General features: G+C 40.5%; 1 protein-coding gene across 5 annotated transcripts in view; it reads right to left on the bottom strand.

Annotated features, from left to right (window-relative positions):
- The window catches only part of Znf385d (zinc finger protein 385D), an 885,608-nt gene that overhangs the window by 313,135 nt on the left and 547,059 nt on the right, over positions 1-25,414 (bottom strand). The window contains exon 1 of one of the 5 annotated variants that reach the window (XM_034499193.2): positions 22,030-22,432. The exons of 2 other annotated variants lie outside the window; for them this stretch is intronic. In XM_034499193.2, coding sequence (XP_034355084.1) covers positions 22,030-22,051 — 22 coding nt within the window. In that variant the 5' untranslated portion in view covers positions 22,052-22,432. Of the gene's footprint in view, positions 1-21,150; positions 21,729-22,029; positions 22,433-25,414 lie in introns of those variants that run through there. 2 more of the 5 variants (XM_076931610.1, XM_076931611.1) reach the window with 2 other exon arrangements.

Genomic DNA, 25,414 nt, shown 5'->3' with positions numbered 1-25,414 from the left:
GTTCATGATTAAATCTCTTGTTTCTCAAGGATTGTCCTATATCCCACTTGGAACTTTAACTGCAAATGATTCTGTACCGCCAGTTCCCCGGAACGACAATCAAGTCTTGGATTCCGAGTTGTTTATAATCATGCAGCCCTACCTTTGTTTAAAAAGGGGTATATGGCTACCTTGTTACCACTGCCTGTTGTTAGGTCAGCCTTGCAATTATGTCTTTGTTTCAGGAGGTTGTTAAGAATAAGTTGTTAATATGTTCTGCTCCACTATACCTTTTTATTTTGCCTTCCATACACTCCATTTGAAAACCCCCTACCCCTGAGCTATAAAAGCCTTGCCTTCCTCAAATCCAATGCTAAAATCACAAAACTTGCCTTAAGGGAATGCAGCCCATGTACAGGAATTTTAAAAATTTGTTTTGACTAATTACTTCTTTTAATTAATTTGGCCATGATGATTTGGATCAGTGTGATCCTTCTCCTGTCTTTGGGGTTAACGATACTATCATGAGATAGTATGACACAAGGTACTTTGCTGATGGGCACAGAGTTGGAGCTTAAACCTACTCACAAAATGTAAATTTCAGTTCTTTCTCAGCTGAGTACCAGAGGCAGCCCAACCATCAAAGGCTGTCAACCTAAAATAAAGGTGATTCCTAACTGTTAAGTTTCAAACCCTTGACAAGGTGCTAAGGTAACAATTTAACATCTCAAAGCAGACCTAGCCTACAGATTTCTCAGCATCCCTCATTCAGTATCTGTTACAGGGTATGGCTGGCATACCCTGCCTTCTACCCTGAACTTCCATCCCAGGGGCTCAGCTTCCTTTCCACCAGAGGCTTTTCCCTAGATAACAGGGACTATTACTCACTCCTCTGACTTCCTGACCCTGTACTTGATCCACTTCTCTCCCTTTCCCCATCTTATGGCTCAAGGTCATGTCCACTCTGGGCTCTCCCAGGTGTGTCTGCCTCTGGCTATTCTCTCTCTCTCTCTCTCTCTCTCTCTCTCTCTCTCTCTCTCTCTCTCTCTCTCTCTCTCTCTCACCTATCCTGCTCTGTGACAGAGATGGGCCCCAAAAGGAAAAATAAGGTATCCCACAGTGCCTCCAATATCAGCCAGACAGCTTACATGCACATTCCAAACTCTTTAAAATGAATACATGCCTTTTTCTATATTAATATAGAGATAGATAGAAAAAAAAACACAGAACAAAAATGCCATTTACAAACTAATGCCAAGTAATTCTGTTTAAAAATTCTATAGAAACAGCCCATGAGATGGCTCAGCCCGTAAAGAAACTTGCTGCCGAACCTCACTACTTAAGTTTAAGCCCTAGAGACCACACTGGAAAAGGATAGAACTGACTCTGCAAATTATTCCCTGACTTCCAGATACATGCTGTGGCACATGGCCACACACACACACACACACACACACACACACACACACACACACACACTAAATATAAAAAGCAATTAAAAAGAACAGTTTATAGATTGTGTTGATCACTTTCTCCATGCCTGGCACAGTTTGATGCTGGAACTAGAGCAGCAAACGGACACCTGAGTCCCTACTATGGTCCACACTCCATAATAGCATTCCTTCCATGTAAAGCTCAAGTTTTTTTTTTCCCCTGGGCTAACAACTGTAAAGCACTTTCTAGCTTTCCTTTGGAAATACAAATGGTTTATCTGCATAGCTATCCAAGAACTAGCTTTACTTCCCAAAGGATTTCTTATTTTCCTTTGAGCTTTCCTTCACTGTAGGTGTTTGACCATGTCACTGAAGAGGTCAGCTCATGAAACACTTGCCCCAGTGGAGGGGAGAGGCTAATTAACATCCCTCAGACCACATTGGGGGAGCACATTTTGTAGGACAAACTATTGGCCACCTACAGACAAGGGAAGTCCTTGCCACTTCATTCCCTAAAGATCAATCAGTTTAAAAAGTCACACTGTTCTGCCAATCACATTGTGCCTAATGGCTGCTGCCATGAAAACAGTATTAAAAACTCACTGAAAGAGCTTTTTATACAGGTCTGTGCATGGTCACAACTTCACCTTCAGAGTAGGACAGCCCCAATATGTTGGAACAATTAATTCCTCTTGCTTTTTGCATCGATTCCCAACTCCGTGTGGTTCATACAGGGGATCCCCAGTAAGTTAAGGCTCGCCAGAGTCTTACAGTCACAACTTATTCCAGCATTTTGGATGCAATATTATTTTGCTTAAATGCTTTTCCCAATGTGGATCACTTTGCTGATTTCAATTTGTGCTTTGAAAAAGCAGCATCACATTTAACTTCCCTAATGGAAAGGTCTGAGTAGCCTTTTGGGAGTAAGTAGCCTATTCTTAGGAGAAAGCCTGTTAGGAGACATAGTGCTTGTCCTACACAAACATATGGACATGAGTATTACCAAATAATCTTTGCATAGTTTGCCAAAAGTATTTTCTTCATAAAATTGTGCTGAAGAATACCTAAAACCAGATCTAGCTGATAGGTTATTTCTCTGACAGTGAAAAAGGCAACTAAAACCACATTAGATTATATTAAATGCAAGTTTATTGGGAAGCTGCTCTCTGAGGGATGTTCATTGACCCCAAGAATGGAAGCAACAGAAGTTACCCCATGGGGCAGAAAGGGAAGAGAGAGAAGGGAGGGAAGGAGGGAAGGAGGGAAGAAAGGAAGGAGGGAGGAAGGGAAGGAGAAAGAAAGGGAAGGAGAAAGGAAGGGAAGAAGGAAGGAAGGAAGGAAGGAAGGAAGGATGGGAGAAGGGATACGGAAAAAGAGAGGAAGAGGGAGAGGGAGAGAGAACCAAAATGTTTGGATTATATATGGAAGAGGTTCTGGGGGAAGGGCAGCCCAGCTCCTGGGTTTCAGGATTGGAGGTAGGGTATTTGAGGTAGAGACTGAAGGACTCTGGGAGAACCAGGAGGCCAGATCTGCTTTGATATGTAAAATATGCACCTCAGTCCCTTTTCTCAGGATCAAAACCAAATATTAACTACTTTTAAAATGTACTAGGCAAAGGTTGTATATTACATATTTAGCTACCTGAGTTTAACTGCTTGAGAGATAGCCAACATGTCTTGAAAGGTGTCTACAGGATTTTGTACTTTCAATGTTAATCAGTGAGTGTTCTATACCAGATTAATGCTCGGTGTCCCCCATGGTTTTGAATTTTTACCTTGTTGTTGTTGTTGTCATTGGTTGTTTTGGGACCAGGTCTGGATATATAATACTGCCTGGCCACTAGCACCCTACTGTCTCAGCCTCCTGAATGCTGGAGGCTTGAGTTCCAGATTTCTCATCACCTTTGATAGGAAAGTCATTGTGTCCCATCAGTGTTTTCATCCAAGTTCCCAGATGATTTTGTAGTGTGGAATACATTTGGCAGTCTTGTGTTCCTTCTTTAATACTTCTCTAATATCTTTGACCTACTTTTCAGTCAGGGCTGTTTTGTTGTTTTATTAACAGAATCTTCCTTTCAAATTCATCATATAGCACATGCTAGCCTTAGCACAGGGTGGCCTGAGATTGCTTTCAATTTTTTATCATTAAGTTTGAAAAGTTTTCTTGTCTAAGCCATTTATCAGGCACATCCCCCAAAGATTCTCTCCCAGCAGTGATATGAGTCCTCAATCTCCTGACAGCATCCTTGATCTTAGTGTTCTATCAGAAGAATCATCACCAAGGTCAACAGTTTCCTAGCTTTTTCCTATGGTGTCTTCTTTCATTTAATTTGGCTCTATGATGCAGTTTGTGTTACATTTTTGTAAGGTGTGTCTAGTCTGTGTCATTTCATTTTTGGAAAGTAAATACACAGTACTTCTTGAACCACTGATAGAAATACCATCTTTCTTAGCATTTTTTTGCAACACATTCAGAATCCCTGGGTGTGGCTCTGCTTCACCCCATATCCTGAACATTTCACAACAAGGATACACTGCCTTGATCATATCATCTTGGTAGTAAAGTTTTGAGATAGGGTGTTGGGTGTTGTCCAATTTTGTCTTCTCATTTAATATCTTCTGGGCATTGCTGAATATTTTGCACTTTTAGAGTAAATTTTCCATGTTCTCATCAGTTTTCCTTAATAGTCTTCCTCACTAAGTCTTATAAGTTAGTAATTAAAATTTTTCTTTACTTTATATCAATGTTACAAGTACTGTTTTGCACTATTGCCATTTTTATTTAATTAGTAGATTTTTTCCCAAACTTATTTTTTTTAGATTAAAGAAAAAAAAATATTTGGGGAGATGAGGGCATGGATGTGGACATCAGAGGTTCTCTCCATCTACTAAATAGACTCCAAGGATTAAACAGAGGTCACCAGGCTTGGGTAGAAAGTACTCTTGCCTACTGAGCCATCTCATCAGAGCCATGTTTTAATTTGCTATCATGAACTTATCCTTTGATGTACTAGAGACTCACTTTGTAGGCCAGGCTGACCACGACCCCTAGTTCTTCATTCCTAAGCCGCTCAGGCATCTATAGATTGATTTTCACATTTGAACTTTTGCCAATCTGACGTTTATTTCATTGTAATGAGTGGAATAGGAATCTACCTTGTTTATTTGCTTTATTGCTTTATCCAGTTGTCCTCCAACTGTTGTCTTAATTATTTCAGCTTTTTCTAATGAATCAAAATGCCATTTTCACTACAGCTCAGAACTTCAGTTATTAAATTGTGACATTTACTTCCTGGTCTTCTGGTTTTATTGTGTATTATCCAGTACTACATTATTTAATTATCATCATTCTCTTATATAACAGGACAAATTACCTGAACATTCCCAGCTCCTAACTCCCCCAGCACTCACTTATGTGTTCTTTACACAGCTTGTAATATTCTTGTAGCTTAATGTCAAATCCTGTTAGCATCTGAAGCTCACAATACACCTATGGATTAATTTATAGGGTGCCAATTACGTCCTGATATTAAATTTGGGGGAACTTATTGAAAATATTGATTCTTATGGTAAACCCACAGAGATTCTTCCACTATAGCTGTTTAATAAACAATTGAAAAGCAAGTTACTTAAAAATATCCAGGCTTAAACCAGGGAGTGGTGGTGCATGCCTTTAATCCCAGCATTTGGGAGGCAGAGGCAGGCGGATTTCTGAGTTTGAGGCCAGGCTCGTCTCTACAGAGTGAGTTCAAGGACAGCCAGGGCTACACAGAGAACCCGTGTCTCGAAAAACCAAACCAAACCAAACCAAACCAAACCAAACCAAACCAAACCAAATCACACCAAACCAAACCAAACCAAACCAAACCAACAAACAAACAAAACAGGCTTTTGTTAAGATGGCACATAGACCAACCGAGACCAGAATATTTACTCCTGGTTGATAGGAGAAATTAGACTCATCTTCCTAAGAGAGGCACTGTCTCAGGACCTTTTGAAAGAATTTGTGAGGTTTATTTGTGTAGAAAATGTTTAAATGAAAAAGGGAGAGAACTGAAAAATATGCCTAGATTTTTGGAAACATGGAGTAAAAACAACATGAAATATTGACCTATAAGAGAAAGAAACCAAATGTTGCAGGGTAGGAAGTAATGGTAACGTGAGCCATGGGCAGTGTACAAAGAAAACTACCAGTTCATTAGGTATGATCAATTTGACCTGGATAAGAAGTTTGGGCATGACAAATCAGGAAACCGCAACTTCTGGCATCCTCTCTCTCTCTCTCTCTCTCTCTCTCTCTCTCTCTCTCTCTCTCTCTCTCTCTCTCTCTCTCTCTCTCTCTCTGTGTGTGTGTGTGTGTGCGCGTGTGTGCCCATGCTTGGCAGTGTTACATCTGTAGCTATTTCTTAGGGCAACAGCATGTATATGAATTGAATTTAAAGTCTGAGAGAAAGAAGCTAGGAAAGTCATTAGGGACAATAATTATAGCAGTTCACAGCAGAGGTAAATGATCTGTTCCTCTGACAATGAGGGATGAGGTGGAAAAGACTTGATTTGACCTCTGGGACTCCCAAGGGCTGCAGTGATTTATTGCTGGAACAAGTTCCACTCTTTTATCTCCATGACTACTCTTGTGCCATCAGGGACCTTGAAGGCTGGGAAAGATGGTTGAATTAATTTAGATGCTGCGGAGTGCAGGGGTCTCCTCACTAGTACAAAGGAAAAGACTGGAACTCTGAAGCCAAGTATGAGATGAAGCTCCTTGCTTCTCCATTCTTCATCTACTGAGTGAGGATAACAGTAATCTTATCTCCTAGATTTGTTAAGAAGAAAAAGACATTGAGTATCTAGCTCTCCACATGGAACACATTGCAGTGGATGGAGTCAGTGAGCCCAGATCACAAGCAACTCTAATACTCCCTACTCACTGTTTATTTTGGTTAGACAATTCACTCTTGATTTTTCTTTTTCTAAAGTGTAAGAATAAGGAAAGTAATTTAAGGTAAAATCAGGTAAGAGTGGAAGCCTCAGTCCATGTGAAGCATTTCTATGGCACGAGCAAGAATGAGAAGAACATTATGGCTTAGTAAGCAGGAGGGATTAAGATAGAGTGTGATCTTTACATAGCAGTCCTAATTAACATATCACTACATATGAGGCTTTTCTGAGTTCCTCCACTCACTTGCCTTTGCGTTGGGACATTCATGGTTTGTACAATGGGGAAGAGTTTTTGCTATTCTTTTCATACCTCAGTGGCAACTGACATGATTGCCCTTAAGTCACAAGGACGAGCATTGTGAGCAGTGTGACTATATAGAAGCCCCCACTCTCAGCACTGAAGAGAAATTACTCAGGAGTAGTTCTCAAAACAGAACTGTACACAAAAGCCTAATGTAAAATTTCTGTGGTACGAGATACATTTCAATTCACTGCCCCAAATTCTCCATCTACTTAGTCTTGCCCAGAAACTTAACATTCCTAGCTTCCCTTTACTCTCTTGTAAACAGAGGACACTAAGATCCAGTTCTCTAATGACACAAGGAGATTAATGTCTGTAAGCGACTAAGAGTTCACCAGAAGACAACCATACTCACTGCTTAAGGATTTGTTTGTTTTTTTTTTTTTTTTAAATAAATATGACATTTTTTTCCTGTTGTCATAAAGACATACTACAGACATCACATAGACACCCTGGATAATTTTTAAAGGCAATCTACACTGAATAAAGATCCTAGAAAAAGAATAGCAGGACATTAGCAATATGATAAATAACCCTTGAAACACAGAGCGATATGGGTGTGCACACACATTCAAATGTGTCTCTTTGTATTGACTTAACAGACCATGCTTTTTTCATGGATGAACTTTCTAATTTGGGTGTTAGAAAATCTGATTTTACTTGTAAGGCACATTTCCTATTGGATTTATTCTTATCTTAAGATTATAGGACACCTCTAAATTTAATGGCATCATTGATTTTATTAATATAAAAACTAACATGAATATGTAATTAGGGCAATAGAAGTGAAATAAAAAAATAGTCTAGGAAGGAACGGCAAGGGCAAAAATATATATTAAGATACGTCATGTTGATTCACCCTGAAAATTCACCCCAGACAGAGGTCAGCAAGGCAGTTTCCTCAAAAAGAGCTTACCTGTTCAAGCAGTTATTCTATAATTGAGGACAGAAATTTCTCAGTATGTCTTTTTCCTAAGACATTTTGGCAGTACTCATAGGAATGAAATATGCTTTACATCAGTAATTCTTGTTCTAAGAATTTCCACTATAGGTATAAGAATTATTTACAATACTTTTCATATGCATAGTGATAACTGTTGTTTTATTAGTAAAATATGAGAATAATTTTTTTCTTTAAAAGCACCAGTAAAAGACATTATAGTATGTCCCCGGATTAGAATACCACACAGCCATAAAATAAAAAAAAAAAAAAGAGAGAGAGAGAGAGAGAGAGAGAGAAATGTCAATATATGACAAATAATATAACGTGCAAAACAGAGTTCATAGTATGCTTCTATTCTATGTGTATAAATGAGAAGAGTCATGCTCACCCACCCTCAGAAAATTTAGTCTCACAAATGAATGCAACAAGATAGCCTGGAGTATGAGGAGGCCAGGTGCAGTTTTCACTGTTTACACACCTCTCTGACTAAAATTGTACTGATATCACATTTGCAAAAAATATAAATATATCATATTAAGGATCTAAAAAGAGCACCAGGTCTTTCTCAGGTTTTGATGTCCTATGGACCCCAAAGAAAGTCAACTTTTTACCTGGTAAAGAATAGTTGCATATGTAGCATGTTGCCAACTGTCCAAAGACAGAACAAACAGACAGAACCACACCTCCATTTGGAGGTGTGTGATCACCACAAGTTCACTTAACAGCAACTTACAGAGCCCGTGAAAGAAACCAGCTGCCATTATGCTTAGCCTGGTAGAAAGTCTCTTTGGAGGAGTTCCTGGGGCAAAGGTTATAGGTGCTGTGAAACAGGATCTTTCCCTCCTTGTCTTGGTGTAGACCGCCTAGAAGGGAAATGGAATCTTCCCTGCCCTCAGGCCGCATTACTAAAAGGTAGGTGGAGACCTCATACACTGAAGACATTCACTTTTTTGCACATTTGTTCAGATAACCAAGGTATATCCTTATCTCTGCTGGATTTGAACAGTGAGTCCACATGCTAGGCTTGAGTTTTGAGAACCTGTTCAAGTTCACCTATAGAGTGTGGCAGGGAGGCCTGAGAAATGGGGAGTGACAGCTTGTCTGTGATCTGCCTGGTACATCATTCTCATTACTCATCCTTTCTGTAACTGAGTTTCCTCATCTTTGAAACTGGCAAATTGATGATGTTCTCATCCAAGATCTGTGGTAAAACACTCAGCCCTGTGCTATTATTAGGCGGTACAGCTCTGACCTGTTGGGCCCAGTGTTCACTGGCATTACATCAATTTACTGATTTGGATGCTAAGACTCAGGGCGATTCCTTAAGCAATTCCAGTATTAGGTCAGGACTGGGTTTTAAGTTTTAATTAAAACTTGTATTGTGATAAACATTATCATGAAAAGTTTTTAAAGAAATAAAAGCATCTCACAAAAATATTAACCAAACTCAAATACTGTGCAACTTCATGAACCTTTAAAATGGAAGCCGGGGATTTTTTGTTTTTTTTTGCATTAAATTTTACACTTTCAAAACTTTAAAGGGTTTTTAAGGATTAAAGTATTCATAGAAGTTCATTCCTAGCCAAATATAGATATTTAAAAGTAGCTTAGACTCTATTTTCTTGTCTATTGTAATTGAGATGCTGGCCTGTTTTCTGCAAGGCACTATCAGAATAGCACCAGCAGTTGCTATAGTAAATAAGGCTAAGACACAAAACTTTCCTCTGCTCACTTGTTAAGTGGACATCAGTGCAAACATGCTGCTGCCAGGCCCTTCCTCCATTCCACTTGTACTTGGGAAAGAGAGTGGCCCTGCCTTGCCTTTCACTGTTCTCTAGTTTAACACATGATGCAGTACTGGCTCATCCCAGAGCCCCCACTGTGAAGTGCTTTACTGCTTGGAGCTGCCCACATACTAGTCATAACCAAAAACAAGACAGCATTCTTCCTAGTTCTCACATATCTGCAGACGAAACCACTCACTAAATGGTTAACATTTAATAGGAGGCCAGGGAGCTGGCTTTCCTGAGCAAACACTGACAAAGCCAGCCATGGTCACGCAACACCAGGCAAACAATCAAGAAAAAGTAGAACCCCGGGTCCTTACTGAGAAGTTACATGTCTGTATGATTGTTTGGGAGTTGGGGGGAAGTGGACGATATTCATAGTTGGCATCATTCCCTGCAATCATTAAGAATCAAGTGTCCTGTGCCAGGTTTGGTGCTGGGGAGGGAATGGGTTAAAAGCCACTTTTCCTACTCTCTTATTCTTCTTAGTGGAAGCTGTGGTGGAGGCAGGCTCTGCCTTGTCTGGCTGCCTTTTGTTTTAAGGATATCGATTGTTAACACAATGACTGGGCAGGAGATGGAAGGCATCATCATTAGCTGCAGCCACCTCATCAGTTGTTACAGAGCTCACAGAGGCACTAATGGATACACAAGGTCGACAGGAATACTGTCAGCCAGTTCACAGTGTCCCAAAGTGGCCAAGTTTTAGCCAGGCCTTTCTATAGCTCCATGGCAAACAAAATACATTAGTATTTTTGATGACTAGGGTCTACAAAACATACTCTGGAAGAAGAACTTAATCACACAACCTTGTACATCATTCTGTGGTCAGTAGATTATTTATAAGCAGCCTTGTTTATACGTAGATGATGTGGTAAAGAAGATAGGTGGCTGCCTGCATTGTTTTACAGAGTTTCTTAGCAGTCCAAGAAAGCAGTGCTGAGTAATGTTTATGAGTAAGTGATCAGGGTTCCTGCCAACACTTAGTGACTGTCTATGTCATGATAGTGATGTTTTAATGTTTTCCATATGCTGTTTAATTTAATCCTTATGATTACTGAAAGTTTCTTTTTTTAAATAATATTTTTAAGTATTCTTTGAAAATGTTATATAATGGTTTTTTTTTTTTTTTGGTCATATTCATCCATCACCACCTCCCTACAATGCCTCCTAGAGTCCTCCATCCTATCACATTCAAATATTTGTGCCCTATTAATTATACTTCCCCAGTACAATTAGTCCTTCTTATGGGCGTGAAACCATGTACTGAAGCATGGGCAACCTACCAGAAACTACACCCCAAAGGAAAATGACTCTCTGTCCCTCAGCTCCATCAATTGCAATAAATCCCTACCAAAGGTATGGATTTGTGAGATCTTCCCCCATTAATATGAGAAATTTGGCTGACTTGATCTCAGGAAACCGCAGGTTCTCTGAGTTGATGTGTGTAACAACCATGGCAGGTCCGGAATTCTGCATTTTACAACTCTCTTCCGCATCTGTCAGCTCTTACATTTTTTCTGCCCACTCTTCCTTTATGTCCTCTGAGCCTAGCTGTGCAAGAACTCAGAGAATTATTTCTCATGTGTGATCCACAAATAGGGAATCTGAGGCTTGATGAAATTGACCTAGTTGCCTGACTTCTTGTTGCTTTTCAGCAATAAAAGTCAAGTAAAAACTCCATTGATTGGTCAATTCATCCCCATATGCATGAGACATTTACAATTTTGGCACCAAAACTTTCAAGTCCTGAGATTCTAAAATCTCAAGCTAAATAGTTAGTTGTTTTTATAGTCTCCTTTTTGTTGCTATGATAAAATACTCCAGCAAAAAGCAACTTAAGAGATAAAGGAGTTTATTTCAACTTACTATTCTACATAACAATTGATTGTTGTTAGAGAAGTCAAGGCAGAAACTTAAGTATGTAGTCATATGACACCCACAATCAAGAACAGAGAGAAATAAAAGCATGCATGTTCCTTTGTCTTCTTGCTTGTGCTCAGCTTAATTTGACTTTTCACTTTTGCACAGTTCAGAACTTATGTCTAGGGAATTGTGTTGGCCCACAGTGGGCTAGGTTTTTCCACCTTGGTTAACTTAAGGTAACCTCCTACAGTCACACCCACAGGCCATCTCATTGCAGACAATCCCTGACTGAGACTCTCTTCCCAGGTGATTTTCAATTGTTTCAAGTTGATGACTAAAGTGACTCATCACAGTTGTTAACTCTGTGAACTCAACAGAAACCACTCAAAATCTTGCAGAATTTAATTTGGAAGATGAACGACAATCAGAACTGGAATCCAAAAGTAGGAATTCAGCAACATGATAGTTTTAAATCCCGACTACTCGAAGTACAATGGGTAAGTGAGAAGTATCTGTCTCACAAGAGATTGTGCAAGAGGAAAAACCCTACCCCTGGGGGAGGGGTGAGGACAGATGGCATGAATAGATCAGTAATTTAACATGGTCTTCATGAGTTTTGCATACTCGACTATGAGAAATGTTGTTCTAATATTCTTTCCAGAGCCACGCCATCAGCTAATATAATACAGGGTTCTATAAGAGGTCCCAAGTAGAAGGAAAGAGTTCTTATCATTAGGAAACTTTCATTCAAAGATCCAAAGGTGGGTGCTACAGAACGTGTAAATAGGTCCACACATCATACTCTGAGAGGAACCATGAGTTCTGAGGTTCTTCTTGGGGCCCTGACCATGCCATCTGCTGCCTGGATAATCTGGTACAAACTGGAAACTCCTAAGTCCTCTGGAGACCCTTTATTAGATGACTAAATTTACCCATCTGAGGTACTCATTTCTGGCTCTCCCGTGGAATCCACTGAAGGTTTTTGTGAGAAAAGGCAGGTGTTTTGATTTGTAACCATGGAGTTGGGTTTTTCTGCTACTTCTACCATTTCGAATACATCTGGTGGAGTCTTGCATATATATATTCAGGATTTACATCCCCTGATCGTCTCCGAAATGATGCTGGCCATGTGCCAGAGTCACCCCTGACTGCACCTCTGTTCTCAATATCTAGTACCAATGAGATCTCATCAAATTCCTCTTCCTGAGAACCTGTGAGCTGGGCCCATCATGTGTCAGCTTCCAGGAGCTTCACAAAGGAAGACCAAAAATCTCCCTTTTTTTAAAAAAATATTTTATTGGATCTTTTATTTATTTACAATACAGATGCCATCCCCTTTTCCCATTTCCCCTCACTAGAATCCCCTATCTCATCCCCTCTCCTCCTTTATGCTGTTATACCATTTTAATTACATGCATGTATTAAGGTCAGTTCTAGATTGAGGGTCTATCAATACAATAGATGCAAATAGTCAAGGAAGAAGCAAGACAATAAACACAAATAGTCAAAGAAAAAGCAAGGCATTAAACCCAGAACACTCCTGTGATCACTGTTTCTAAGGGCATATTACGATGTCTAAAGTATCTGAGCCTACTTCCTTGTCCTAGTTCAGGGCATTTTCATGTCTGAAGCCCACTTCTTTGTTCTAGCCTAATATTTAGATTCCTGCCTGATATTACTTCTTTGTTCTAGCCTAAGATTTAGATTCCTACCTGAAATTACTTTTTTGTTCTAGCCTAATGTCAGATTTCTGCCTGAAGCCTACTTCCTTGTCTTTGGCCCATGTCAGATTCTTGCCAAGCACCCTCAAAGGCACTCTGCCTCTCCTCCTTTTTTATGTCTTTATAAAATAAAAAATGAGGAGATATACCTCTGTACACCACAAATTTATTTAAATCATGTTCTTTTTATTTATTTATTTATTTTAATCTTTTTTTAAAAAATTTGGATACCAAGGAACTGTCTGCTGAGTGTCTATGGCACTCTACAACTAGGCATACTTATGTACAGGTGAAAGGGAAGGTTGGCATAAGGCATGATCCAGATAAGGTATTAAATATGGGTAATAGGGCATGTTTGTGGTTTTTTTTCCTTCAGGATGCTGAAGAAGCATGGTGGCTGCCAGAGCAATGGGTGAGAGATGCTGATGCCGGGACAAAGAATGATGCTAACCTGTGAGTTGCTGAGTACCTTGACAATGGTGACTGGAAAGCTATATTGGACATAAGTTCCTGACCCACCATAACTTACCTATACACCTGATGGGACAAACTGTCTTATTTCAAGTTCTTAGAACTTGTGGAAAAGAGAACCAAAGAGAGAAGTTATAATGCCTCTTGTATATTATTAAATGTGACCAGTTATTCAGACTCAATCATGGCCTCGTCTAGAAATCAATCCAATATTGGAAATAACAGTCTTCATTTGGAAGTCTGGTTCTGGACATTTTAAAAATCTCCTTAAGGAAGCAAATGACCCAAGAGGCCCACATCTTGAACTTTCCCATGAATTGCCTTTCTTTATTGGGGACTTTTAAAAGAAGGAGAAATCTGACTCCATTACAAACAAAAAGTTCATTTAAAGATCAGTATTTAGGACCATGAATAACTTTTTTAATAATGGAAAATAACAATTGTAAAGCAACCTACCTTCTAATATATCTTTTAACTTGATAAATTTTCCTTAGGACTGAATCCTAAAATGCCCCCATAGACTTCTAAATCACAGTTTGCCCTCTCTGGGACATTAATCATGGCAGGAATTAGTGCCTTCCATATTATTCACAGCAAATGAAATGCTTCCCAGCAGTTAATAGGACATTACCTGAAAACAAGAGAGCCAAGATGGGACCTGTCATCGGCTTTAAAAGGCCTTAGGGGGTGATCCCTATCTCCAGCTAGGCAAAGTCCCTGCACAGCAGGGATAAGGTGGACACGCATTTCTATCATGATCTGAGAAGCTACTGACAATCTGATAGCTTCTAGGAAAGAGAAAGTTGATTTCTTTTAATGATGAGACCTCTGGTATGCTTAACACACATGCACGCACACAGACACACACACAAGATAACAAGCCACGCTCCCAAGACTAGCTCAGCAACAGCAACACAAACTAAACTTTATGAGTAAAGAATCAAAAAGAAAGGAAGGAAAGAAGCACCTCAGACTTGGGTGGGAAAGAATGGAAGAATAGAGAGGATGGCCAGTGTTGTCCTCTTATATTTTTCCCCATCATAGTGGCTCTATCCCCATGATCTCATCCAGACTCAAAGTCTCTACTTCCTCATGCAATCATATTGAGATCAGGGCTTCAGCATACAAATTTGGGTGAGGCATACACATCAATCCTATTATACCTTCTCATGCCTTTAGGCGGTATTGATTTTTGGTGATTAATTTTTCTATAAATGGCAAAGCAGAACATAAAATTATGAATTATATTCATACTCTTCTATTGACTTTAATTCTAAAGTCAGAGCAAGACTCTTCTCCTGTCCAACCATTTCTTCATTTCTTGGCTGTTAGTAAAAATATTCATTGTTAGCAAAAATACTTTTTTCTAGAAATATTACAAATAACTTTGTAATAATCAGCAACATCCCATACTCTGCTCTGAAGAACACTGAGTACATCTCAGAAGGTCTGAATTAAGTTTTGAGCCTTGCTATTAACTAGCAGTATGACCTTGAGAAGAAAGTGTCAATCGTTAGAGACTCACACTCCTCATCTAAAAAGCAAACAAAAAGGCATAATTACATTTTGTTTGCCTCCTAAAGTGGGTCATTTTAATGATAAAAACAGCATAATGTTTTTGAAAAGCAAATTGCTATACAAATGTGAGAGATCATGTTTATCAAAGGGCATTTACATTCATTACCTTGTTTTTATCCTCAGAGAAATCTGCTAGGAGTACCTTTTTCCCTCATCAAAATGCATGAATATTAAAAACAAAATTACAGGTGAAGAAAAATTCTGCAAAAGTATCGCAAAATCTTGTCAAAATTCATGCTTCTTTTTCTCTTAACAAAACAATAGCTTCAGACCCGGTGACCTTCCTGGCACTCTGAGTTACTGGGTTATAAGCACTTTCTCTGCCCATGTCCCAGTGACAGAATACCCTTGCAGTCAGGTGGAGGACCAGCACTACACTATGTAACTCATAGTGAATTCTAATCTGATCATCTTATATGGTGATTTTATGTTCTCTTCAGAGATGTTTGATTTTAAATCTTAATATTCTACAGAGTTCTCTCCCTTTTGTTCCCATTTCAGGGTCTTGAGACAATGAAAGCAACACAAACACAAAGGACATGTAATTCTACTATATTTAATTTATAGTCTAATATCAAAGGACTAGTCTGTACATTGATGGTAAAATATAAAAAGCACGCACACAATGACAAGTAAAAGATGTCATGAGTGTGAATGAGAACAGTAGAGGGACTCTGGGAGGGGTCAACAAAAAGAACAGGAATGGGGAAAATAATGGAATCATAGAAACCCCCCCCAAAAAAATAACCAAAAATGCAATTAAATAAAAAATGGTTAAAGAGATGAATCAGGGGTTAAGAGTGCTTGTCACATTTCTGAGGCCCTGACTTTGGTTCTCAACCCCTATGTCAAGGGGCTTACAATTTACCAGTTACTCCATTGTCAAGAAATCAGATGCCTGCATTCTCAGATCTGTCTCTTCCCCTCCCAAATGCACAAAAATTAAAAGAAAATAAATCTAAGAATGAATAAGATAAATAATAGCACTTTATATTTTGGAAGCAAAAAGGACTCTTTTCTACACAAAATCCAAACCTTCACAGAAATGCTGTCATTGAGCTAGGAGTTATGGCAAAGGCTAGCCTTTCTCTTCACCCTCAAGTGCTTGCTCAATCCAGATTAATCAACCCAGAGTTCTTACCCCACCAAACCGCCTACATCTTCTCACCATGGGTCCTGTAGCTGGTACAACGCTTTGGAGCCCAGAGTACACCCTTTGCTGTCATTAGTGATACTATGTGATAATTCTGCTGATTGATTCCTTTTCTGAGTTTGGCTGTGTTATTTTTCTTCTCTCTCTTACATTACAGGAATACGATATTGTGGGTGGGTTACGGAAGAAACTGAGAGGTGGGATAGGAGAAGGAGCTTACTGCATGAGTTTCCAATGCTACAGATGCATTGGAGACTTTATACAGGGTACTTTTCATGGAAATATTTTTGGATTAAAGGGTATGCCATCCTGGAGTTCACATACAAGGAAGGCTGGCTGACTCCCAACTGCCTCATAACAATTTGAATGTTGTGACAGAGAGAAACATCTTGCTATTTCCAACCCTAGTAATTTGGTTCAAACATGATCTCAGCCACTTTAAGTTTTGATATTTCTAGCCATTTCTTAAGGGATGTTTTCTCTTAATGCCACCAATCATTTGAAAAAATTATGCTACAAAGCTAATCTTTGTGGGAAATGATACATAATCATTTCCTTTACAGACAGACAGACAGACAAGGACTATGACTTCTGCTGGTTTCTGTCATGTTTTTCATAGTGTAATGGAAACATCCCCTTCTCAAGGTCAAGGAATAAGTGAGTTTCTGCTTATTCAAGGATTCTGGTTTCTTAAATGGGGGAAGCCTTATGAATTAACTTTATGATTTGATTTTTTAAAACTTATAATGCACCCAATAATTGTTCAAGTTAAAAAGCAGCTAAGCTAAAAATGTACAATACATCTACCATATTAATCAGCACTTTAGTGTAATTGTTCAAATGATGCAAAAAGATTAAGTAGCACACAAAAGCTGTGAATAAGGAATAATATTGCGATATCTATATAACAAAACACTGTGGAAGGTTACAATGTTGTACACACACACACACACAAACAAAGAGAGAGAGAGAGAGAGAGAGAGAGAGAGAGAGAGAGAGAGAAACACACGCGCCTTTTTTTATTGGAAGAGGTCTCACTACCAAGCAGCTGCAGCCCCATCTTCTAAAAAGGAAGTCAGAAACCACTAATTTAAATTTTTCATTTGTTTTTTTCAGAACAATTTGCCACCCACAAAAGGGTAACTTTGTAAGTCTTCATTATCTCATGAATTTGGGGATTTATCTCTTAAATAAACTCATCTCATTTCCATATAATTATAGCCACTGAGAAGGGCCTTTAAGAAAAAGAAAAAGGCAGGAGGGAAAAGCACATACTCTAAGGCTATACTGAAGAATCTGTATTACTGTTACAATAACCAAATTTGGCTTTGTAAACTGAAAACTTCAAATGAATTCGGAGGAAACCAGCTTTAGGGAGAATGTGTTTGAAGGTCCTTAGATTCAGGTTCCTTTAAAGGACCCTTCCTGACAATACGTGTCACAGTCCCCACTCCTAGTTGCTATTGCTGCATGGTATGCCATTGTGATCCATTTGTAGTAAGACTTGAAAGAATGAATTCAACATCCACATAGAGGAACTTGGATGTACCACTTCCTCAATTATTCTCTGTCCTTATCAGTTTGGGGGCTATAGAAATATGTCTGGAGGAAACAGAAACCTCATTTCTCGTAATGGATGTTTTACTGCAAATGAGGAGTTGGGTGCACAGAAAGAGAGGCCTGTTTCTTTGTGCTGCCTGCTGCTTTCCGCTCATCTCCTCCTCACTGCACAACTGCCTTTCCAACACTGTCTCAGAGATGCAAACACTGAAGTGAGCTCCTCTTAAATATCCCAGGGAAAGCAGCCCTTCCAAGGCGGAACATGTATATCCATTAACAAGAAAGAGATAAGAGACCTTCTCTTTAGACGTTTGTTGTACTAAAAACTTCCCTGTGAAGCAGTTTTGCATATGACAGGCACGCCATTATGTTTCCTTTTTCTTTATTATTTTTTTGCCTTAGTCATTTTAAAGGACACAGCCAAACCACAATTAACATCAAGCTGAACTTGAACAGCTCAGTCACACTTTCTAAAATGTGCTTGCCCTTTTCTCTGGGTTTAATTATTATACTATTAATAGTAACATTTGCAGTGAGTGCTAACATTTGCCTCTCAGTTCTGCCTATTTTTTTTTAGGTGTATCATTTTCTTTTTTAGGAGTATTATCAAGGAATAGGCCTCAACCACTTTTAGATGGCCTTTTTTTGTCGTATTTGGATGGTTCAGGTTCAGAAGCACTGGTGTGAGGCCATACAGAAATTCCTGAGCACAGTTAAGCTCCTTGTTTCTCTCCTGACATGTACAGAGAAAGCATGGCACCTTTGTGGCCAGTTGAGGACAATTCATTTGGTTGGTATGTCCACTGTCAATGAAGACCCTTCCAAAATAAAAAAAAAAAAAAAAAAAAAAAAAAAGATGGGGAAGGGAGTGATCCAGACTTCTGGTGCCCAGAGCTTGAGACAGTGACTTAGTACAACCTTCTGCTGGCCAGTGAGTGACTGCAGTGATGCATTCAAGCAAACAATCTGTCCTTCATGCCAGCACACTCTTCAGCCCCACTGCGACCTGGCAGCCAGCCTGTTTGTACTGACAACCACCCACAGCCTCTCTTCCTGGGTCTGGTGAGAAGTCTCCTAGGTGCCTGGCTTTCAGTAGTGAATAAATTATTAATGGCTATTAATCCGTGGCAAAAGTAATTTTTAACTTTGTAAAATCTTTACAGGGGCATGAAGGTTAATTTCATCGTCTTTGCTATTTTCCCTCTGCTTCCACAGCATATCCCACTGACTGTGTCTGTCGCTGAGTGGGATTTTCCCTTTCCTTTCTTCTTTGTGTTTCTCACATTTAACTACGATAAAGAATGCAAAATCGATAGGGTGACATGCGCACCCACCGTGACTGAATGGCAAACTCAAATCACTAAATAGCAAGTGCAAAGAAACAATTACTGAAAATCTCACATTAAAATCTCAATAGGACACAAAAGTGGGGCTTAAGTCGTTCAAAGAGTCCATCAGTACCATAGGTATGAGAGAACAGATTCAGATAGGGTTTGTGTTAAGAACTGGAAATCACATACATTCAGCTCATCCGTGTGCAAACACACTCAAGTGACTCCAGCTACTCAGTGCCCCAGGGGGAAGAAGATTAGAACAGGTAGATGCAGTCAACCTCATCAGGGAAGGAGTCTGAAGTTGAACGGGGTAACACCTTGTAAAACAGGTTATGTGTGCGAGAAGGGAATAACCCACTGGTCTCTCAATTCACTTCTTCACATGGCTTCACCATGTTCTTATGACTCCTCCTGGGGACAGTGCTTATCCCATTGCCACAAGTCACCAGAAAAGCCCAAGAATGAAAGTCTGTTGTCCTTTTGCCCCTATTAGTCCTGGGTTGATAAATCACTAACAGCTCAAAAATGATGAAAATAATGAAGCATCAATAATTTTGCAACTGAAAGCATTGGTTTTCTTTTCTTTTCTTTTCTTTTCTTTTCTTTTCTTTTCTTTTCTATTTTTCCTTCAGGACAGGGTTTCTCCGTGTAGCCCTGGCTGTTCTGAAACTCACTCTGAATAGACTAGGCTGGCCTCCACCTCAGAGATCCACCTGCCTCTGCCTCAAGTACTGGGATTAAAGTTGTGAGTGCCACCACTGCCTGGCTCTGAAAGCACTGTTTTTAAAAAAGCTATCTGAAATAGAAATATTTTAGATCTATGCACACATAAACATACACACATGTGTATGTGCAGGCACACACACATTAGCCTGGTATGGCATTGAAAGATGCCTAGGTTATTCTCATTTTATATATGTATGTACAATGTATGTGTTATTATTATTGTTGTTGTTGTTATTGATTTGCCCTAGCTCTAGTGCCAGGTGATTTTCTAAGAGGCAGTTTGGCTCCAAGGGTTCTGATGCTTAGCAGCTTCAGTGAGGGGCTGAATAGCGTAGTTGCCAAAGCCTAACATTTTTGATATACACATTACTTCCTCTAAGAATGTAAAAACACTTCTCACACTGGAATGATGCTGGAACTGATGGCAAGACAGAGCTGTGCTTCCAGCCTCGAGGGCAACTTTAACCTGGCCTTGTCAAAAGTGTAGTTTCAGCTGGAGTAAGTGGGACATTACATTTCAATTCATACTATTAAAAGCTTATGAGAAACTAATTGCCTGTAGAGCTGCCCTGTTACAAGACAACTGGGTTAGCACACAGTTAACAACACGAGCTAGCTCAATGACCATGTGCAGTTAGTTCACCATAGTCAGTCGCCATATGCAGCTCAGCGCAGCACGGGCAGCCTCTTACCTGGACTTTGAGACACCTCCTGCTTCTCTGCTTACTTCTACTTCAAATTCCCACCAGGCATTTTTACAAGACCCCCCAAAACTAAAACTAAAATCATAATATTCTTCGATTTCCCTGAAGCTCATTATAGAAGCTGAAATTTAATTATGCTAGAAAGACATTGTCTTCATAAGTTTCCCCGTTTTTCACCAATCGCACACATGCTGCATCCTGTTCTATTCATTACTAATAAATAAGCATGTCCCTTTAACTACCCACGGGAAAAGTGCTACTAAAGTCTGCATTCTGCTTGAATTGGGCTGTGGAATGGGGGATTCTTTCTTTTAAATCAATTCTGGTTATTTTAGGATTTCTTTTCTAAAATGACACAAATTATAGGGCAATCAAAGCTGCTGTCAAGATAACTAAAGGCATTAAGGTTTCACAACTCAGGTTCCTTGAACACTTTCTCAAATGTTTCAAAAGGCTCCAAAACCAAAGACAAAGCAAAGCAAATAACACACAGGGAAAATGCATGCCCGACAAACTAATAGCACACAGCCACACAAATCTAAATTTAACTTGAAGGAACACTGTTGATTTCGTATTTAAAGCAAATCCCCAAATCCCCCATTGCAGTCTGCAGCATACAATAGTACCCCCAGTCCCACTCCAGTTGCTCCCACAAACCTTTTAATGTCAGATAGATGCTGGTAAATGATGACACCGGCTGGGACTTACAGAATGAAAGCATAACTCCAGGAAGGAAGAACGGCTCCTCCGTCTAATTCCTTCGTCTCTTCTCAGAAGTGAGGGTCTCTGCCTTTTCTCAGATGTAAGCTGCAACGTTGCACTGCGAAGGTACAACTCAGCTCCCAGCCTGCTCACAGTGCTCAGCCCAGAGCCCACATCTAAGCCTCTACACGCTTTCTGCAAAGGCAGGCAGCTCAGCTGAAAACCTCAGGGAACGCTCCTCCGCAGCCCCAAACTAAACCGCACGCACACATATTTATCAGCCTCATGACCTCGGAAGGTTTAAAGTAATAAGCATTTTGGTGCTATCGTCGCCTGGCCTGAAGTAACACCAGGCTGGGAAAGACTCCTCAAACGACACTGTTTCCCTGCCTCTAAAATAGGAAAAATCCCAATGCTAAAAAAGACATTCATGTTTACTAAGCTCGCAGGACATCAGTCGAGTGGGAACTTTGTCTCGCATTCCATTAAGTTAGCCCATGACTTCCCACGCTTCACCACATCTCCTCCACCTAGCTAAATAAACCAACTTCGTGCCCACAAGTCAAAGCAAAGTTTATCCACCCCACCCTCTTCTCTTCTTTTCCAGCTTACATCCGTGCACAGTTGATTACCATCCTCAAAGGTGGCACAAAGAAAGCTTGTAATGCCGCACTCTCGGGTCTGCCAGTTGCCCACTGGAGGTTCCTTTGGTGTGTAATATATTCTAGCAGCTTAAAGATTTTTGTAAAAATAAAAGCGTTTGCTTGCATGATGGAGAGCCTCCGGGAACCCCCGCCCCCCCCCCCGAATTGCATCATCAGAGTAAACACTCACCAAAATACATTATTTTTCTCATTAATCAACCAGCTGAACCCCCACTGTGGCGTCTTCAGCCTCCGCTCGCACCCAGCACGCCGAGCAGAGCCGTGGCATGCTACGGTCAATGAGAATGTTTCCAGCTTGAGGAGCAGAAGCTCGGAGCGTGCCTCCTCCCCGGCGGGCTGGGCGAGCAGAGCTGTACAGGCTCCTGCCTTCTCCGCTACGATCTCCCGCGGCTGGAGCGTGTGCTCCGGCCGCGCGCGCCACTGCCCATCCTTACTGTAACTCGACTCCTCCTTGCGATGTCCTTGCTGCTCTCGTGACATCAGGACTTCCTGGGAGTACTACGAACACAACCCCCTCTGCCACCCCATCGCATCCCAGCCCCTCTCCTAGAAACCCCCAGGAGGTGATCTGTTGATGGCCTGACAGCATCAACCAAGGCTCTGGGAAGCTTGAACCAGCCCAGAGACCTGGGCGTGGGCGGAGTGAGGGGCTCAGGAGGCTGGCTTAAAGAGAAGGGTCTCCTGTGCCTCGCAGGGGAAATTTACCCCAGATGAAGGGTGGAAACCTGGCTCAGGCGAATTCTGCCATGAGCGTGTAATTAGACTCACTTTTATCTCGACCCTCCTGAGAGGGTTATCACTCTCATCAAAATTAAGCCGGAGAGGATGTTGAGCAGGCATGGTTTTGGCTCTGAGATTGAGGGCTGGAAGTCAGAGTACTTCTACTACTAGGGCAGCGTGATTCCATCACCCTCCCCCCCCACCCCAATCTAGTTTTTAATCTTGTTTCCTGGTTTAGATTGATAGATGGAAAGATGTGATAAAAGTCCCCTCCCACCGAGGCACACCACAATTACACCTGCCCCTGCCCCTGCCCCTGCCCCTGCCCCTGCCCCTGCCCCTGCCCCTGCCCCTGCCCCTGCCCCTGCCCCTGCCCCTGCCCCTGCCCCTGCCCCTGCCCCTGCCCCTGCCCCTGCCCCTGCCCCTGCCCCTTAGCAGATAGAGAAAGTACATCGGGACAGAAATGGTCAAATGGTCTTTGACCCTCTAAAGGGAGAGGCATTAAAATGAAAATGACCAAGATTAGATCACAATTTAAGACTCATCATCAATATTGAGTACACACACACTAAATTTGAGATGGACAGCCAAGAAAGGTAGGGCCTAGCAAAGTCTCTGTGTCTTCCAAAGGTGTAAGGGATTGCAGTGCTTAGTGTACACAGAAAAGAATGTTAGAAAGAAACCCTTCAAAGCTGGTGATGAGTGTGTAAATGCTCAGGGTGAAAAAGAAACCCACTAGAGCTAGCTCCCTTTTCCAACTGTTGTATCCTGTTAACCCTCTGGAGTCTTTGAACTTAAAATTCATTTCTCAAAATGAGAAAACAGTCGAGTTTTTTTTTTTTTTTTTTTTTGCAGCCTCAGGAGGAAGTGTGTATGTGTGTGTGTGTGTGTGTGTAAATCTGAGCTTTTGTAAATCATGTCAGCAAATAGCTCCACAGTCTAATATTAAAATATTCAATGGTGCTTCCTTTCATAAGTGTATCTGAGGAGTACTCTACACATTGAACCTAGGGAGCAGAGGACTCATTGTGACATCTCTCTTTGCAGTCTCATAGAAGCCTAACCCGTTTCCTCTCCCTGAGTGGTGTGCTTTCACATTGAAATATAAAGAAGTAGGTGAATAAATAATCAAAAACAAATCAGATCCACAATAATTCTTTAAAAAGCTAGTCCTCCTCTCCATCCTCCAGCTTCTTCTTTCTCCCTCTTCCTACCCCCTCCTTTTCCTTTCTCCCCCCTCTTCCTGCCATTTGTTTGTTGTTTGAGACAGGGGTTTGCTCTGTAGCCTGGGATGGCCTTGAATTTGTGACGTCCCACTTAGCTTTCAGAGTTCTGAGATCATAGGTGAGCAGCGCACTCTGTTCCGCTAATTCTGTTCTTGTAGAAATATCATTCATTTAAAGGAATTGGAGGAGGAAAGTTCAAATGTCAAATTTACGATTTCACAACTTTTTCAGATTAAAACTAAAAGCAATTTTGCAGGCTAACACAGAGGACAAATGGATGGCCAGCCCCCTTCCTAGAGGCAAGAGAAAAGTCTGCAGCAGAGCTTATGCAAGCAACTCATTAGGCACCTACTCAGCCTAGAGGGCACTGCAGTTTACTGTTAGAAGTTCAGGTCCACTTGAGTCCTGTAGTTGAAAGATGCAAGCATGGAGCATTGACTTTAAGAAAGCTATAAAGTGCCCAAATTCATCATTGATAACACCCTGGCTTTTGTCCTGCATTTTAGAGTTACTTGTAAACACAGTTTTGTGAGTGAGAAGATTAGAGATTAAAAAAGTGAATGTCACCTTTGTCACAAATAAAGCACTTTTTCCCACTAAAGAGCTCTGACTTTCCTACTTGTATGTGGAACTTGGGTAGCATCCTTCAACAGGTTTCCTTACACAAGCACATCTCCTATTTGTACTGGCTCAGGAAAGTTCTTCCCTGTGAGTAAGATACTGGGTGTTACAAAAACAAATATAGCTACATGACCATGAATTTACAGGTTCAACACATTTTAGGCACAGCAAATGCCAACATCTGTCTGGTTTACAGAGCATTATATGCCAAAAAGCAGAGGTAGCAACTGGAAAGTTACAGTATCCTGAGAGCACCTGGTTTCTATCTGTGCAATGCAAGTGCAGACACCTGTAAATAAGTTTTTCCTTATTTACAGGTGTCTGCTTCCTCTCTTTTAATAAGGATTATCTAGAATATAAAAGCCTGAGACAAAAACTTGCTCATAACAACTGAGTTTTCATATTCTAGTTTTTCTGTTTTGTTTAAAATGACTTTATTTATAATACTGTATTGACCCAAGAAAAAAGGTGACCCTCTCTTCTATGACTGGCATCTTCTCCATCTTTTCATCTCACTCTATGGCTATGAGCACAACTTTCATAAAGGTCACGCAAGCTTCATGAGGTCATGCTGTGTTCTTCCTGCTGTGGCCTGGCTTAGTTAATGTAGCATAATCTCAGCCTACTCATGTTTTTAATGATATATTTCCTCTTCTTAAAGGCTGAGTATCATCCATATTTATTTTCTTCCTGATTTTGATAAACTCAGAACGGCATGGTTATTGTGATGAATGCTATAATCGGCAGTCTGCACAGACATCTCTTCAACCTACTATTTTTAAGAAATTTATTTATTCATATTTTATATGTATAAGTGTTTTAACTGCATGCATGTCTGTGTACCATGTGTCTTCAGTGTCAAAAAAGGCAAGAAGAAGGCACCAGGTCCCCAGGCAAAGGAGTTACAGGTGGCTGCTATCTGTCTCACCTTGCTAATGGAAAATGAATCCAGGGCCGTCAAGAGTTCTGAACTACTGAACTATCCCT

Source organism: Arvicanthis niloticus, chromosome 3 (genome assembly GCF_011762505.2).
Source record: "Arvicanthis niloticus isolate mArvNil1 chromosome 3, mArvNil1.pat.X, whole genome shotgun sequence".
NCBI classification, from domain to species: domain Eukaryota; kingdom Metazoa; phylum Chordata; class Mammalia; order Rodentia; family Muridae; genus Arvicanthis; species Arvicanthis niloticus.
This window is presented reverse-complemented; position numbering and strand designations above follow the sequence as displayed.